At 41.5% G+C, this 16,864-nt stretch overlaps 4 protein-coding genes across 10 annotated transcripts; 2 read left to right on the forward strand and 2 right to left on the reverse strand.

The window, feature by feature from the left end:
• Positions 1 to 42: 42 nt before the first annotated feature.
• On the forward strand, positions 43 to 5,981 carry LOC136339516 (uncharacterized). Of its 2 annotated transcripts, none has more exons than XM_066282843.1 (8): positions 43 to 317; positions 3,346 to 3,373; positions 3,445 to 3,683; positions 3,733 to 3,869; positions 3,932 to 4,080; positions 4,132 to 4,264; positions 4,955 to 5,357; positions 5,409 to 5,979. In XM_066282843.1, the coding sequence occupies exons 1-8, from the start codon at positions 252 to 254 to the stop codon at positions 5,580 to 5,582; spliced, it is 1,329 nt and encodes a 442-aa protein (XP_066138940.1). In that variant the 5' UTR covers positions 43 to 251; the 3' UTR covers positions 5,583 to 5,979. The 2 variants fall into 2 exon arrangements, with proteins under 2 accessions (XP_066138940.1, XP_066138941.1); XM_066282844.1 differs by lacking the exon at positions 43 to 317 and adding an exon at positions 859 to 2,181 and having other exon boundaries at positions 5,409 to 5,981.
• A 30-nt stretch (positions 5,982 to 6,011) lies between these two features.
• On the reverse strand, positions 6,012 to 8,819 carry LOC136339521 (uncharacterized). 2 transcript variants are annotated; one of them, XM_066282852.1, is made up of 6 exons: positions 8,682 to 8,819; positions 7,253 to 7,442; positions 7,058 to 7,196; positions 6,797 to 7,003; positions 6,559 to 6,731; positions 6,012 to 6,474 (listed from the first exon to the last, which is right to left on the reverse strand). In XM_066282852.1, exons 2-6 carry the CDS (start codon positions 7,429 to 7,431, stop codon positions 6,360 to 6,362), a joined length of 813 nt encoding a protein of 270 aa, XP_066138949.1. In that variant the 5' UTR covers positions 7,432 to 7,442; positions 8,682 to 8,819; the 3' UTR covers positions 6,012 to 6,359. The 2 variants fall into 2 exon arrangements, with proteins under 2 accessions (XP_066138949.1, XP_066138946.1); XM_066282849.1 differs by lacking the exon at positions 8,682 to 8,819 and adding an exon at positions 8,246 to 8,390.
• Positions 8,820 to 8,937: 118 nt separating this feature from the next.
• Positions 8,938 to 10,640, forward strand: Su(P) (prostaglandin E synthase Su(P)). Its single transcript, XM_066282845.1, has 5 exons — positions 8,938 to 9,451; positions 9,500 to 9,709; positions 9,765 to 9,967; positions 10,016 to 10,283; positions 10,346 to 10,640. The coding sequence occupies exons 1-5, from the start codon at positions 9,146 to 9,148 to the stop codon at positions 10,544 to 10,546; spliced, it is 1,188 nt and encodes a 395-aa protein (XP_066138942.1). The 5' UTR covers positions 8,938 to 9,145; the 3' UTR covers positions 10,547 to 10,640.
• Positions 10,641 to 10,996: 356 nt separating this feature from the next.
• LOC136339502 (uncharacterized) lies at positions 10,997 to 15,842 on the reverse strand. 5 transcript variants are annotated; one of them, XM_066282814.1, is made up of 8 exons: positions 15,799 to 15,842; positions 15,560 to 15,680; positions 14,733 to 15,075; positions 13,476 to 14,675; positions 13,273 to 13,422; positions 12,104 to 12,976; positions 11,524 to 12,048; positions 10,997 to 11,470 (listed from the first exon to the last, which is right to left on the reverse strand). In XM_066282814.1, exons 3-8 carry the CDS (start codon positions 15,069 to 15,071, stop codon positions 11,090 to 11,092), a joined length of 3,468 nt encoding a protein of 1,155 aa, XP_066138911.1. In that variant the 5' UTR covers positions 15,072 to 15,075; positions 15,560 to 15,680; positions 15,799 to 15,842; the 3' UTR covers positions 10,997 to 11,089. The 5 variants fall into 5 exon arrangements, with proteins under 5 accessions (XP_066138911.1, XP_066138915.1, XP_066138914.1 ...); XM_066282818.1 differs by lacking the exon at positions 12,104 to 12,976 and having other exon boundaries at positions 15,799 to 15,831; XM_066282817.1 differs by lacking the exon at positions 15,560 to 15,680 and having other exon boundaries at positions 15,774 to 15,818.
• Positions 15,843 to 16,864: the final 1,022 nt, after the last annotated feature.

The following is a 16,864-nucleotide window of genomic DNA, read 5'->3' on the forward strand; positions in this document are numbered from 1 at the left end:
CACAACGTCGATGGTGGTGGTATCTAACAGTACCTGCGAAGGCTCTTCGCCTGTGATAACCGGGCCGTGACGTACCACCTAATGATTACTGGTACCACCGAATCCGGAAAAACGCGGAAAGAGTCTGAAGTCAGTCAGTCAGTAACGCCTGGTGCCATCGGGCTCTCTTTGAGGCAATGTTTTGACGCCGGTTTCGAGTTGAAAAATGCCGTGAGGCTGAATCGGTTTATAGACAATTTCGAAGGATAATAATGGACACGCAGTGGCGTAAAATGTTCGGAAACAAGTTGCGCGTGCTCCTGCTGATTTTATTTACGGTAAGTTCCTTTGGATTGTGCATTATTTGTAGTTCCTGTGAATTGTTGTTGGCTGCGAATTTTGTCCACGGTTAATCGTCGATGGGAGTTTCATCACTGTGCATTTTGTTTTGATTTTTTTTGAGGGAGAATATTTGCGATTTTCAATTTTTTGTCACAAAATCTTCCTAGATATTTAATAATCTAAGAGTACATTTAGGATAGGAATTTGCCGCCTGTGACTACGGCTTTCTTACCCAATTCACCGGCTCCGCTTAGTCACAAAGCGACGTTTTGACAGTGGTTAAATCTGCGAAAGTGACACGCAGAAACCACTGAAATCGAGTTTCTTGCGGCAAAAATTTGATTAGACTACAAAGAAAAAAGTAACCGTTCACCGACGATTCTTCTCGAATTTGAATGAAAACGAAAAAAGTGGATTAGTTTTAGCGAAAACAAAGGCCAGTACTCGACCTGAAGAAGCCACTGAGTTTTCTATGAAATTCATCACTTATTACACACTGACGGGCTGTGAATTTGGTTAACAAAAAAAAAAAAAGAAATTGTGGCTGAAAATGTGGGTTAACGATAGGTATAAATTTGAATTTTGTTCCTTTCCAGCTATTGAATATTATCTAAAAGAAGCATCATTCTAACGGTCTTGATTTGGGCTTTCACATCAGCGTCAAAACCGGATACATTGTCAATTAATTAATGCTCATTTTTCATCTTCACCTAGAAGAAATCGGGCACACCTATACAGGAAAAATTACGGTGAATTATTTCAATGATTAGAGTGCAAAAATCCATCTTCTCCTTATACGGATGTGATATGTAATGCGCACAGATGTTGGTACGATACCATAACGTTTTTATATAGGCATTCCTCGACTTGTAACCTCGATCGATTATGAATAATAATTACAAATCTGCACATTAACACGGATATGAAGAATCGTCGTGTTTGTTCACGTCTATTATGCTCATTCTCGCAGTTGCGTGTTTGTTTTAGTCTCGTTTATGAGTAGAAAATCGCCTCTAAAGCACGGTGTCGCGAGCTTTAAGATACCGGAAAAATCCGGCAATTTCACAGTCGATTTGTCCGAGTAACCTGCTTACTGACCGCCCCCGGTCACTGCCGGCGATTGTACGAACTTACCCGTATACATTTCATTCACTTCGTTTCGGTTTAGTGGTTTTAAAGTGGCTTGCACTTATCGAAGTGTAACGCAACTGTTTATCCGCCTTCTTCGCAAAAGGCCGAAAAAAATGCAAGAATCGTCCACAATATATACATGAGTTCGAACTCTAAAACGCCTTTAGTCTGTGCATTGTCCGCAAAGTCCACATGAGAGTCAACGCTAATGTAGTCATTATCCAGCGTTTCCAAAAATCAGTCACGTTAAAACAGTGGTGCCATCTAATGTTAATATTTAAATTCGCAAACCGCTAATTTTCAACATTTATCTTCTAATTTAATTTCGCACGAGCTTTATTATGTTATTACGAACCATTAGCGCCTAATTATGTCAAAAGCGATATAGTACCCGCAGATTAATGAACTGGCGGCATGCGATTGTCCCATTAAGAGGCCTCAAAGGCGCAATTTCTCCTCTAATCGAGAACCCGTCTAATTTGTATCTAGAGCGCATTCCTCCTTTAAGTGCGCTCTTGGCCAGATGTATAGATACTCTAATTAAGCCATTCAAGAGGGAATTTTAAAAGGTCTAACTGGACCATGAAGAGCCCTCATTATAGCCGCACAGTTCCGGGATTGAGTTTCCCCTGATGGTCGAATTTTCCGCTGAAAAACGAACTCTAGTGGCGGTAATGCTACATCGAGATCGGCTTGTTTACTGTTTCGCGCATTATTCTGCTTTTTATGGTGAGTTACAGTTTACTTTTACTGTTAACGCACGTCTTTAGTCCGATTTCATAATCTTGATGACGATTGTTAATGATAGACCCTCGAGCTGCCTCGTTAGTTGGCCGAGTATGTAGTTCCCAGAGGCGGTTCTCTGTTCCTGCCCGGTATTTGATTAGAAGATTGTATTTGCTCTGTGCCATAAAAAACATAAATATTTAAAGTACCCTTATACAGCACTAATAAGAGGACTACCCCGGGTGTTATAACAGTGAAACCGTTAGTTCAAGCGTGTAAACGTTTACGGCCTTATCTGTAACAATTAAAACATTCCTTTTCCCACATTCGCTTTTGCAATAAAAAGCGTTCGTTGTTAACAACGATGTCAAGAGTGGAAGAGTCTCTTGTACCAGCAGCACCATTACTATTATGCGCATTAATTTCAACTGTAAAACAGCGGAAATATTAATTAAAGGGACGCGAAAGAATTTTCATGAAAGCGGCGCTTATTTGGGTTGTTAATAAGGAAATCGTCATTTTATGTACATTCGTGACAATCTCTTCATTGTTGATATTTTCAAATTGAATTTTAAGAATTTTTGCTTTTTCCCAAAAACCGAGGAATTCTATCCAAAATAAAAACCAATAAGTCAAAATGGCATTTTGCTTATTTTTATAGAAAATCAGCATTTTCTACCACGAGAGCGTGGATCTAGAACGTCTTCGAAAACTCTCCAAAAAAGGGCATGCTCTAAAACGCCACCTAGTGTTAATAGCTGCAGGCTAATGGCATATCGCGCATTCGCGCCCTGTCACTTGATCGCGATTACTGAACTAAATGGTTAATGAACGATCATCTTTTCTTGTGTCATCATTTATGAAAAAATGACGTCGATTCCGAATTGTTTCCGTCGAAAACCTCATTTCTTAATGATAAATTGACTTTATTTAATGAATTTTCTTCAATTCGAACTTAAAAATGGTGCAGCGTTTGTACAAATAAAAAACTCTTCCAAGAAACCCACAACATTATTATAATTTTTCGCTTCTTTTCACCAGCATTAGCATCCATTAATCACGCCATGAGTGCCATCGTTGACCCTCACCTACTTCAATATCATTATCAATTTAAAAAATCACGCGCTCATTAAAAACCCATTAACGGCTGTGTTTTAATTGTTTCAGACTACAATAGAAGCCCAAGACTATGAAGGTACAGCTTTTTTGAAGCCTCAAGAAGGAACCCTTTATTTTAGCGACTATTCATCAAGTCTCATATTGCAGTTACCGAGATCCAGTGCACATTCGCGGTCAGCAACTTGGGCAGCACCAAAGACTCGATTTTGGCGAAGCTGCGGAAGCCCGAAGGATTCAAGGGCCATCCGCTGTTCGCAGACGATAGAGCTGTGGATCCCGCCATAGATCCCCTCTGCCAGATACGGCCCGATCAAACTGATAATACAGGGCTGAAGTATAATTTGAAAATCACTGATTTTGGACGGTGTGGAGTGTTGAAGAAAAACGTAAGTTTATCGGTAATGAAGAGAGCGTGAGGTCTGAGGACGATTTTAGGGTTTTGTGCACGTGCGAGTGTGGTTCCCTCAGTTTCCTGGGGTAGTCATGCAATCGGATCAAGAGTTGATCATCATGTGCAAACCCCCCGAGCCTACCGTGATTGAAAATAAGGCAGCTGGGTTCGCTGGCAGTTTGTGAGTGTTTATTGTGAAATTTCGTAATTGTTTTGTGGAACGAAGAATGATATTATTTGCAGTTCCCATGCGGCGAGGGTATCGGGAGTGGTCGAGGAGAACCCCGGCAGGTTAGAATATGAAGTGGCGTTGTATAAGGAGGCGCCTGCAGCTAAAATTAACAATGTGTCGGGCACCAATGAGCTGCCGGTAGACCAGGCAGTTCCCATCGGTAAGCGGGATTTTTTGTGGATATTCTGAGTTTAAGAGATATTTTATACAGGTACAAAACTGCAGCTGCGCGCGCGTATTAACCCAGAATCTGCCTGGAAGTACGTGAAATTGATGGAGGTGACTGTCTCCCCCAATTCGGACGATCCCCATATGCACGGCAGCGTCGCCCTAGTCAAAGACGGGTAAGTTCCTGCCTTCGCCCCCTGATTTGTTGTTGTTTTTTTGTCTCTCATTCATACGTATCCTGTTACCAGCGTCGCACTCTGTTAACTATCGAGTTGACACAGTTGCATACGCGGAACACGTTAATTCGATTCGGTCCTGAAAAATCGCGATCCGTGAGATGTAATTTGCATTTCCTTGAGATCCGCTCCGGCAAAAATTAAGCGATTTTTAATCATCAACAACTCCGCTTTAGTAGTCTTCAAATAGACATTTTCATGCCCTATATAAATCCATAATGTTGCATCACAAGGTACAGCTACATTAATCATGAGTGTAATATATAATGATGAGAATTAAAATAACCATATTATTTAATATGCTGCTGAAATGGGCCTTTCCCCTTCGGGTACCGTACACCTCGCATATGTAGTAATTGCGGGGCAGTCATGAAACCGCGGATCCAGGCGATTTTTTGGTGTTGTGAAGCGTGCAAGACAAAACGGGTTTTCGACAAAATAGCGCTCCCGTTTGTAAGTAAATAACTGCAAATACTTCTATTTCTCTGGATGTTTTGGCGGGGGGTAGAGAAATTCATGCAATCGGTCAGCAATTCTGAATGTATATTTCACGTTCGCGACAGTCTTTTTGTAAAGCTAAAATCTCATAGCGATTTATCCGAAATGTTCAAATGTACATTTGTTCTGTAGTTGTCGTAATCGAGACTTCGAGTCAATCATCCCCCATCAGCCCGCCCGATACCGTGAAAGTCACAACGAAGTTTTCCTCGATTTCGAAGCATTCCTCCTCAGTACCATGAAGGAGCGTTCCACCTTATGGATTCACTCACAAATCAAGGCTTGCATGGAAGCCGTGGATTGTCAGCCGGATTTTTGTCTGGATTTATTCGATCCTGCAGGTCATGGCCGCAGAAAGCGGCGGGAGACTGCTGATATTGTGGAAATCGCCGATAGTCCTCCTGAGGATGCTGTGCAGCGCTTCAACGCTACGCACTTCAAGAAAATCAACGGTAACTTGGAGTATACAGTTTTGATGCCTAGAGAGTTTTTCGACAAAGCCTCGGCGATCGAAAGCAGCTGTAGCACTTTCTTGGTAAGTTAGGTGAAAAATTAATTAGGGAGATTTTTATAGTTTTTTTTGCAGGCTATTGCAGCCGTTTTGGGGTGTTTGCTTTTTATGGCGGCGTTCCTCATGTGCTGGCTGGCCTCAAGACTGCATTCAGCGCTTCTTACTGCGGGAAACTCCGGCAAACACGTGGATGACTTGACGCGCCGTTATAACGAAAGTTGTTATACCGGAAGGGCGACCACCCAATAAGTCAACAATTTCAGTTTCATGTACCTTATTGCCTTATTTATTTATTTATTTGATAGAAAGCTTAGGAGTAGGAACACGTTGTACATAATAAATCGAGTGTGTAGGGAAATAATTCTTGGAAATGGATAAGGAGCAATAAGCAATTTTACAAAAAGCGATTTGTAAAGTTTCTTCGGTTCCTACGTTTTCGGAGGCTTTTGGAGCACTTTTTTTAGGCCAAAATACCTTAAAGGAAAAGTTTGACAATTTTTAACTAGGGACTACATAGACATGAAATAATCTGTGTTTGTAGTTCTCCATTAATTTGTCTAACGATAGTTTTTGCCTGTTTTGAAAGGTTCCGTTTTCGAGGGCTTTGGGAGCACCGTTTTAGGCTAAGGTACCTTTAAGAAAGAGTCTGATAATACATAATTAGAAACTACATAGAAATAAAAGAATCTTCTGTTTTATTTAATTAAATTTGGCGGATGCGCCAGCATGTATAACCCGAACACTTTCTTAGCGATCTGATGAAGGACAATTACTGGATACTCTTATGTGACGAGAGTGGATTGCGGTTCGCTATGTTTATTTGGATTAATAATAATACCTACGTATTTACAGATGAAAGTGATGTGATCTACTAAACTGCTGCTACTCTACCGCGTAGAAAAACAAGATATAAAACAAGTCTTTGATCCAACGAGATGCAGCAAAATTAGAAAAGAAAAAAACAACCTACAAATTACGTCATTATTTCACACTAAATCAACAGAAATCAACTTAAAATAACAACAATTAGAAGCGCACTTTCTTTTCTGTAACAGTCACACTAGTGGCCACCCCGTTATCATCTACCGTCTCTGAATCGCATTCTGCTACCAATTGCTTCAATCTGGCTACTCTGCGCTCCCTGAAATAATGGAATAAGCGCAATATAGAGTGCGCTTTTGACTAATAAACTAATATAGTAGACTAAAATAAAATGGTTGATTACCGCATGGCCTGCTTTTCTTGCATAGCTGCCATCTCCTCGTCGATGTCTTCGATTTTAGCACGAGATTGCCGGGCGCGAATGGCCGCTGAACTTACTGCCGAATCTTCTGATGAGTCTTTAACGGCCCTTGCAGTCCATTTGGTCAAGTTGTCTGAGTCAGCGTCGTATGAGGACTACAGAGAATCATAATATTCAAAAATAATATTGTTACGTAATGTAAACTCATCTCATCTCGTACCTTCACTGCCTTTCTTTGATAGGAATAGTCCTTCTCTATTGCTCTCTTGCTGGCCGAATTCTCATTGATTCCCACACTGTCCAAGATCTTCTCTGAGCGATCTAAAAGTCTTTGCGTCCTCAGATTTCCAGATGTATTCTCCAAATCTACGTCATCCATGTAAGACACCTTTTTCGATGCTCTGATTCTCTGCAGTGTTAGCGCGGTCTGTGATATTTTTATACATGAGCTCAAAAGATTAAGCATAGTTTATAGACTAACTTCATCATTAACTCCGTCCTCAGCGTCATAATCGATCCCCCTCCTCAATCTGCCTCCCTTAGAATCAAAGGCATTGGCTTCTCTGATACGGCTGCTGGCCCTTCTTCTGGAATCCTCAATATCCTCATCTGCAAAAGCCCTAATTTCCCGTTGTTTTACTTAAGGATACGCAGGCGTTTCGGTAAAAGTGTTTACCTGGCGTGTCGTTCTGCTACATCGAGAGCGGAGGAGTGTCTAAGAGGTGAAAGGGTACGGCCATAGTATTTACGGTCCAAGTTGTCCAAAGTGGACTTGTAGTAGCTCTCTCCTATGTTATAGTTGGAGTCGTAAATACGCGTGCGTGGACGACTGAGGATGGTTCTGTTGCTCGACATTGTATACCTCTCTGAAATTAGTGTAATGCCACTAAAAATTTTCATACGCCATATTGTCAAGAAAGTATACACGGCGCATTCACCAAATTTAAAAAACACACGAAAATTGGCATAATTAAAACCAGATCAACAATGCTGGTATAAATAGCTTGTCAAAATATTGGAAATTTGCCAGAAACGGCCTTTCGTTGAGTAATTAAACAACAGGAGAAAATGCGTGTAGATACTGAAGCAAACACCTAATTAAAAGCCATCAGCAGAAACTCTGGATATGCCCCAAGTTTATTTTCTTTCGGCCCTCCGGGAACTCGATTAAGATTTTTTATAAATAAAAGCGTCGGCTATTTTCAGAAGAATGTCTGATTTTCCAGTTTTGATTACATTGACTGTTAACAGACCGGAATACTTTATTAGCTGAATTACATAACGATCGTAAATGAGAACTTCATCGGGAACACAATGCAAATCTTAGATGTTAATTCAATCCTGAACCTGATCAGGCATGTCGCTTTAAAAATAGATATAGGCCAGTAGTAGCCGAAAGGTTATTTTAAAATACAGCTTTGTCTCAATGTTTTTTGCCGGAAATATGTAGGTCGAGGCAGGTATAAAAACTTCGTAAAAAGCTGAAAAAATTCAGCAAAAATATCTCCCTAAAATATAAAAAACACACATCGAGACCTTCCTGTTGCCCTTAAACATGCAAATACCTGCAGTAAAATTGAATATTATGTTTTACTGAGACTGCTTATAAAGGTGCGCTCACGGGACCCAAATTTGAGCGGCTCTCAGACGTATAACTACAGGTACTTACTTTGATTGCCGGATAATTTCACCCTTAATAACGACAAAAAAAGAAAATAATATTACTTTTCAACCGCGACACTGGCTCGAAAGAATCTCAAAATAAGTTGGACGTGAATTGGAAAATATCCCCGCCCGATTTTCAGCCAGCTCCCACTCGTGCTGTAGGCTAAATTACGGCTTTGGAAGGACAAAAATCCGGGCGCTGCGAAAAACCGAAAAGTTATTTCCAGAGAAAGAGCTATAGAGTGAACCCCATAACTTTTGCCGCGCGAATATGCCATTTTGACCCATTGCAAATCTTATTTTTGAATCCCTGTTTAACATTTCTTTAATAAAAATTGACCTCAGTTCGATTCAATTCATGTTTTATTACCTGAAACAAACATTATTTCCAAGAACAACTTTGCATGTTTAAAGTTATTTAAGTAAAGTCGGTTACCAACCCAATAATCCAGACAAAGCAATCGATTAAGAAGCACGTTGTTAATAGATCAATTTCCGAAACTTAATACACTGCTAGAAATAGAATATAAACGAAAAATGCAAATAAAACCAATTCTTTACATTAAATACAGATTAGTCTACTTTACCGAATGGCAACATTACAAGCGTCTGATATTTGTGATTTATATTCGGCAACTATGCTTTTAGATTAATAGTCTCTTTCTTTCAAATTTTAGACGCATTATTTCTACCTTACTTCATAGCGCTCATAAAAAAGACACAAAAAATAGAGCTCACACCGCACCCAGTAAATTTTTGTTTCTCTTAGCGTCAATTTTTATAAGCTAGAAAAAGATAGCTATGTCTCACCTTACATATTTGACAGTATAATATAACTAACTTCTATAGAAAAGAAGGTTAGGACAGATTATCAATGAAAACTTTGCAAAACTAAGCTAAAAAAATGAATTTCCTAACGAAGAAAGCCTCAAACTTGCGTCGCTTAGTATTCCTTACCATCTCAGCCACTCCCAGAAGCCCTGATCCCACCCAAGTGCTATTGCTAAGGCGTTTTAGCAGCAATAAATCGATTCCTAGAAAAACTTTAAAGGGCGTTTTGAAACTGGGTCTTGCAGGGGTCACAGTGGGAGCTCTGGTAGGTACCGGCTACTCGATTCATCACAGAAACAACCCTAAGGATCACATGTCTAATGAGAAATCTTTCATTGAGCCTTTGAGCAATATACCCGAAATTAAACCTAGTCGAAAGGTAAGGATTTTCACAATGAAACCGCCTTCAAACAAACCACTGCTCTAGGTTCGATATGCTAATGATGATAGCAAGCTGAGATTGATCTTATTCCAATACCAAACTTGTCCATTTTGTTGCAAAGTCAGGGCTTTTCTGGACTACTATGGAATTTCATATGATGTAGTTGAAGTAGACCCAGTGTTGAGACAATCTATTAAGTGGTCTGAATATAAGAAAGTGCCTATATTAGTCGCCAAGACTGAGCAAGGCTATCAGGTGCCCATATTTAATTTACACTTATAATCTTGCTCTGATTAAAGATTTTTTTCAGCCTTTAAATGACAGTACAATGATAATTTCAGCTATAGCCTCATACTTAAAGGACACAAACAAGTCTTTACCAGATATAGTTAGATGTTTTCCATTTATATCCTTTTTTGATGAGGATGGAACGAAGAAGAAAGAGATTATGAACAAATATTTTCTTATGCTAACCAGTCAACAGTTTAAAAGTGAAAATGAGCAGCAATTAAGGTGAGTTTGAAAATGGCCTTTGGGTGGTTATATGTGGAGTCTTCTCAGTGAGGAAAGAGAGTGGCGTAAATGGGCAGATAATGTGTTGGTTCACACCCTTTCACCAAATGTCTATAGAACCCGAGAAGAAGCTTTTCAGGCCTTCAACTGGTTTTCTGATGTTGGAGAGTGGGACAGGAACTTTCCTCCCTGGGAAAGAAACCTTATAATCTATGTAGGGGCTTCTGCAATGTACTTAATCAGCAAACGTTTAAAGAAGAGACATCAGTTGAAACAAGACGTTCGACAAAGTCTCTATGATGAGTGCTCTAAATGGGTAAAAATTTCTCAGCTATAAAGCCAAAAAAATAGAGTTTTGCTAATTTAATCTTTGAGCAGGTAAGAGAAGTAAATAGGAAAGGAACTGAGTTCCACGGAGGAAATAAACCTAATTTGGCGGATTTATCCGTTTTCGGAGTATTAAATAGTATAGAAGGTTGTATAGCATTCAAGGATTTGTTGAACAGTACAAAAATTGGAAAATGGTATTTTTTAATGAAGGAGGCAGTGGCACAACATGAGGGTGTCAAGTATCTGTAGGCTTTTTTTAAATAGATATAATATTGTAAAAATATATTGATTTAGGTTTAATTTTAAATTGTATTGAATGCCAATAAATAAACGTTGAAATGTATACATATTTTTTTATAATAAATGTTTGTGTCTCTAGTATGAGTCGGACGTTAAATGACGGTTTTCTTTTTACCTCATTTTACGTGAGTGAAGAAAAAGCAATAATTATTTATCAAGGGCTGCCATAAAAAAATATTGTAATAATATTTGTCACAGAAAGCAGCCAAAGCTTATGTAATGTTCTTTGTTAATAAATCTCAGAACGTAATTTTTATCCACGATATCGTCGAGATTTCTAATTATTAAATTTAATGCGCTTCAAATCTTAACTAAAAGTTCTTTGTCAAACTTCACACTGAATAAAAACAAATAAACTTATTACTCGGTTTGGGTCTCATTCGCATGAAAAGATGTTCATCATATTAATAATTTAATTTATCACCCAAAACATATACAACGGCTTAACCTATGTAGCAACAACGAATAAATTACTAAATAATTTAATTAAATCTAGTATCGCTGGGTCACTTGTCGGATCCAATCCAAGTAATGGGCAACCCTGACGTAAACCCCTGGCACTCCCACTTGACCGCAGCCGATTCCCCAACTGACCACCCCGACCAGTTGCCACGTACCACCCCTCTCACATACCATTGGGCCACCGCCGTCGCCCTTGCAGGCGTCTTTTCCCTCCTCCCCACCTGCGCAGATGAATCCCGGATGCAATTTGAACTCGTAACCCAATCTAGTGTTTTGCAGTTGTCCTTGGCATTGTCCAAAACTCACTACTGGCACATCCACTTCTTTTAGAATGTTCTGGTACTTGCCAAAATCGCCGAAAGCGTCTTTGCCCCATCCGGTAGTCCAGCAGCGAGCACCAGTATAATCGTCCTATAAATAACTAAATTGACAAAAATATCTGGATAAATTGGTAGAACAATTACCTGAGGGTGTGGAAGGCATGCAGGAGAAATATGAGGATGTTTAGTCCAATCAACTGGCGTATTCATACGCAGAATTGCTATGTCATTAGCTAAAGTCCCAGCATAAAACTCGGGGTGGACTGTGAGGGTTGCAATGTCTCGCTCAATGTAAGGATAGAACTCCACATCATGATTTACGTCCCATTCCCCCAAACGCACTCGTAGATCATAATTTGTGTATTGTTTGACGCAGTGGGCTGCAGTGATGATGTGTAAGGGGTCAATGAGGGTTCCCCCGCACACATAAACGCTCTCCTTGGGGTCCTTTTTAAGAATCGCCACTTGCCATGGATACTCGCCGAACTCGGAATCACCATCCACATAAACCGGATTCTTGATTCTTCCATTAATCCCTTGGGAGTGTCTCGTACCACATGTGTTCCTATTCACTGCAGGGATTGACGTTTGAGGGCGAGGACCCCTTTTACAGCACACGTGTCTAGGGCCGCATGTTTGAGACCTGCCAGGTTGGTAATAGGCTTGGCGCTGAAATAATATGCCCATTAAACTGGATATGCAGAATGTAATGAGTCGAAAGAACCTTAGTCACGTCACGTTTGCGTCTGCTGGAGGGGAAGGCGATTTTCCCGCCCCTCTCCCCCGTAAAGCCTAAACTTTTACCCCCACGCGAATATTGATGACCATTATTAATGCTGTTCAAATCTAGGCCGTACCCAGCTCCTTGCTGATACTGGGCCAGCCGGTTTGACTCGGGGGTGTCCGAGAAGTTACTGTGAGACCTGCTCGAAAATAATGCCCCATGGTCATGATGGCCCCTTCCGTAATTTAAGGGGTCATCGAAGTATCCCCCAATTGAGGGTTGGTCAGGGTGGAAATCTATCTCAGGTACTGACGAGGCGTAATGCGGAGGGAAATTTTCATAAGGGAGATGAGAACTGTGATAGATTTCAGGATGATGAGGATACTCTGCTGGGGGATAATTATGGAAGATTTCAGGATGATGATGATGATGATGAGGAGGACGATTAATTTCGTCTCCGTGATGATGAGGAAGGAACTCTTCTGGATGTTCCCTATACGGTCCTTCATACTCATGAGGATGAGGGTGGTGCACGTGATAGTGTTTGTGCTTGTTAAAAACTACTCCTTTCTTGTACGAAATCAGGTCTTCGAATTTATGTACTAAATAGCTGTTAGGGGTGAAATGCAAGTTGACAAAGGGCTTAATCACTTTATTCCCGTAGTCGTCTTTGCTGAATTGCACCGACAACAGTGGGTTAACAGACACTAAACCCAGATTAACACCAGTGGCGTCAACGGTTCCGTGGTGGGGGTAAACGCCGTGGGGGGAGAAAGGGTACCCACCGCCTCCCTGATAGGGCAGCCCGAATGATATACCAATTGTAGGCTTCAGTTTCTTCATTATATTATCGTATTGGCTCTGGTATTGGCGCTGCAAAAAACACAGCTCTATAGTTACTTTTAGTGGTGGTGTCATCAAAGGCCCTTTTAGTTAATTTTGGTTAAATCGGCTGTTCCAGAGGCAGTGGGTGGGGGAAGGGGTAGTTTTACCGTAGGTTTAATCTATATATGGTGCGCTAAAAGACGGACGCACGCGGATTTATTTCTCATGAAATTTAAATTTCTTCTGTTACTTTGCTCATTCTGTATATGTGCATACCGTTTTATGTACATCTCGATTTTTCAGTTTATTAAGCAGTTAGTGACGTTAGCAACAGCAAAACTCACCCCTTGAATAGTGTGATCCCCGCTATCCTCGGTGGTCTCCTTCTCCTCCACCGGAGCCTCTCTCTTCGAAATCTTCCTCCCTTCTTTTACCTCTTCCTCCTCCACTGAAGTCAAGTTGTAAAGACTTGCAGTGTCTTTCGGAACACGCACCTGAACAGTAGTATTTCAGTTATTAGTTCAGCTGAAGATTCTTACAAACTTACCACAGTCATGGTACCGTTCCCATCAGTGATCACCCTGGTTTCCTCTTTGCCCTCTCCGTCAGCCTGAATGTCGCTCTTCAAATTCCTGGGATCTATTGCCAGGAACAAATCATCTTTTCTCCCTATTACCTCATGGGTGGGACACTGGTCGTAAGGCACACAAACGCAATCGTAGCTCTCAGCTCTTGCAGACTCAACCCCCTGGTACTTATCAGCGTAACTAGACCCCAAGTAGTTACCGTTAATGACATCCACATTCAACTCCTTCTTGTACAATCCGTTGTTAGAGCCGTAATAGCCCCCAAAGTTGTTATTATTAGTCAAGGCGAAGTTCGATGAGGATGAACCGAAGGATCCTAGACCCGTTGGAGAAGCAGATCCAAAGCTGGATCCGAAAGTTTGGGGACCGAAATTCTCACTTCCAGGCTTATTACTGAAGGTTTGGTAGTTAGCCACAGTTTGTCCTCCATATGAAGCGGTGTTGAGACCGCTGACTGAAGTCAACGGCAGACTTCCAGTTCCTACTGGAATAAATCCGTTGGTGCTGAGGCCTTGTTCGAGGGTGGACACTGCAGCAGCAGCTACTACTGGGGTTGACTGATGTGCCGTTCCGTCGGCATTGTGATGGAAGTGATGATGCACGTGTTCCACTTTGTTAGCGCTAGCTGCAGTGGCCGAGGCCAGCCCCCCCTGAGCATTAACCGTGATCTCAACCCTCTTGTCCTTGCCATTGTGATGGGCTGTTGGGCCGACACTTTCGAATTGGTATGGGGCGTCGACGGTGGGCTTATTGTAGTGGTTTAGGAAGTCAATACTAGGGGGCTTGTCTAGAAACTCTCCCTCTGCCAAAATTTCTCCGCCAGCTAAGCCAAACGGTGGGGGCGGTTTATTGACTGGTCCTCCAGCAAAGTATGGGGGTTTACTACTTAAGGTGTTGGATCCAAAACTCGAGCCATAGCCTCGCCTTGGGGGCTTATTGTGGGCAAAACTGGGATATTTGCCGTGGTGCTGAGAGGGAGGAGGGATGAATTTTCCGGGGGGTATTGATGAGATCGGCTTGGCCGGTCCATAGCCTCCTCTAACTCCTTTGACTGGTATTGTAGGTATAGGTCTCCCTACTGGGTTAATTGCTACTGGCTGGGCGTAGATCAGCTCCTCTGGCCCGATGTAGGGGCGTTTTCCCTCGATTTCTTCCTCACACTATTGTGGTTCATTAGGATTAAAAAGGTAATGATAAGAAAAGCGTGGGTTCCTCACCTGCATCAGTCCCAAGTAGCACAAGCGATCCTTGATGATATTTCTGGCCTCGCCGTCATCCCCCTTCTGCAGGGCTTCCTGTACGTTAGGATCGCTGTAGACTTCGTCGTATCCTTGCAACGCCCTGCCCTGCCTCTGGGACACTAAAATTTCATCAACCACTTTTTCGACGTCCGTGGCATTTTGCTGGGGATTCGTCTCACTGGCGCTTGCTTGCAGATCCGCAATAGGGCTTCCCTGGTGGACATCGGGGGTTTCTTGTTTCCACGTCCACCCATTGTCCTGGGCCCGCACGCTGAGGGCCAGCAAAAGCAGCCAAGAGGCTCGCATCAGTCGCATTTTACTGCAAGAATCAGTGATTGTATTGAAATTTCTGGTTGAAAGAAAAGGAAAGTGCAAACTTTCTTCGCTGCGGCTTCTGCTGATGAGAGATAAAGGTAAATGATTTTCTGTATTTAATTGTTGTCGGTTTAACAATGACAATGGTTCGTGAAGAAGTGAAATGTTTCACGGTTCTTGACGGAAAATAAAGGTAATTTATTAGGAGAAATTCAGATCAGCCCCCGCGTTTTACCCAATTTTGAGCGTTTGACCGAAAAGTGGCACAAGAACCTTTATGATAAACAGCTTTTACTTTCTTTGGCACGGAACACTTTCTTATTCTGTTTATTTTCGCGTTGGTGATGTCACCGGTGATTGGTAATGTTGCAGCAGCAACACATTATTGTGAAAAAGTAAGACAAAAGTTTTTCATTTGGCGCTTCCATCAAGTAGTCTTTCGTCCGGTACTTCCACTAAACTGTGGTCTTACGGCGACCTAAACTCACCACTTTCTTATCACCTCGGCACTACTGCAAAAAATCGCCACAGATCGGAAGGAACTCTCGAAATTTCACTCTCTATATCGCTCTTATATTGCACCCCCCACTGGAACCCAAAATTCACTTTCTACACGCGCCGAAAAAACTCTTGACAAGAACATCATTAATGGCTGCCTTCACCCCCCCATTACCAGGGTGAAATCTCCGCATTAGCACCTACCTTTTCAATGCACTTCTTCTGCAACTACACACGTCGTCAAGTAGTACCGACAGTCGACTGAATACTCCCCAAGGCGGACGGTACTTTATATAATAATTAAGCCACTGCAATAAGGCTCCTGAAGAGGGGACCCTTGCAGTTCTTCAGCCGGACTTTTGGGAATTGGTGCGTACAATACGGATCTCAGTTATGCAATTATTCTGGGATTTCTGAATGAACGTAGTGTTGAACTCTGCGTTAAGCTGCCGCAGAAGAGCTTCCATGGACTTCCTTGTCAAGGCCATTTAGTTTAACAGTCGAGACGCTCCTGCAGAATAAGAAATTATTTCTCTGAATCTTTCGAAAATGTGGGTCAAAGACGCTCTGTTTGCAATAGGTTTTTCGCAGTTGCACAATAAACATAACCTAATGGTGCGTTTTGCTTTACCTTTGACTATATGTTGCATTTAAAACGCGATTTATCCCAATTTTCTTCTGGAGACATACCGAAACTTACGCAAAATGTTCGAATGCGATGTATCTTTGGTTGTCTATCCAGGAGTCTGGCCCCTGACGCCAATTTTTGATTAAAAAGCTATATTATAGCAACAATAAGCATGAATTAATGGTGTATTTTATTCCACCTTTCACTGCATGGAAAAGCAAAATTGTAAAATTTTAATGATTTAAATTTCTTGAAATATTTAAATGTTTTTACTAAATATTCAAATCTTGCACATTCCTAGTTGCCTATCGCTAAGCTTAACCGCTAGCGCTCTCCGTGAGCTTTACCGCAGGCTCGGATTTTAAGCTGGGAACTTGTCACATTGACGAACAGTCGTGATTGTGGATTCAATTAGTGTGGGTTAATTCATCGACCAAACTTCTCGCAGCTTCCATTACGCCATCATGGACGCGCAACAGCGGCACTTTGAATCCAAATTAGCGTCATGCAAATATGGGAAAACGCTAGCTAATATTAAGGAGATCATGGGGCAATAATTATTCCAATTTCTCTTTTATAATCGTTTAATCCGCCAACATAATTTGTGACTAAGCAGCCTCCTGGCAATTTCTTCTTCGTTCAAATGGAGGCTAGAAGGCCAAAGACA

Source organism: Euwallacea fornicatus, chromosome 5 (assembly GCF_040115645.1).
Source record: "Euwallacea fornicatus isolate EFF26 chromosome 5, ASM4011564v1, whole genome shotgun sequence".
Lineage (NCBI taxonomy): Eukaryota > Metazoa > Arthropoda > Insecta > Coleoptera > Curculionidae > Euwallacea > Euwallacea fornicatus.

Bases quoted from the DNA above. Each gene is read 5' to 3' on its own strand.
- LOC136339502 (XM_066282814.1), bottom strand. From the start codon at position 15,071: ATGCGACTGATGCGAGCCTCTTGGCTGCTTTTGCTGGCCCTCAGCGTG. The intron at 14,676-14,732 runs GTGAGGAACCCA...GAACCACAATAG, and splicing joins GCTACTTGGGACTGATGCAG to TGTGAGGAAGAAATCGAGGG. The intron at 12,977-13,272 runs GTGAGTTTTGCT...TGTTTTTTGCAG, and splicing joins GGGATCACACTATTCAAGGG to CGCCAATACCAGAGCCAATA.
- LOC136339516 (XM_066282843.1), top strand. From the start codon at position 252: ATGGACACGCAGTGGCGTAAAATGTTCGGAAACAAGTTGCGCGTGCTC. The intron at 318-3,345 runs GTAAGTTCCTTT...TAATTGTTTCAG, and splicing joins TCCTGCTGATTTTATTTACG to ACTACAATAGAAGCCCAAGA. The intron at 4,265-4,954 runs GTAAGTTCCTGC...TTTGTTCTGTAG, and splicing joins GTCGCCCTAGTCAAAGACGG to TTGTCGTAATCGAGACTTCG.
- LOC136339521 (XM_066282852.1), bottom strand. From the start codon at position 7,431: ATGTCGAGCAACAGAACCATCCTCAGTCGTCCACGCACGCGTATTTAC. The intron at 7,004-7,057 runs GTTAGTCTATAA...AAAATATCACAG, and splicing joins AGGACGGAGTTAATGATGAA to ACCGCGCTAACACTGCAGAG. The intron at 6,732-6,796 runs GTACGAGATGAG...GATTCTCTGTAG, and splicing joins ATCAAAGAAAGGCAGTGAAG to TCCTCATACGACGCTGACTC.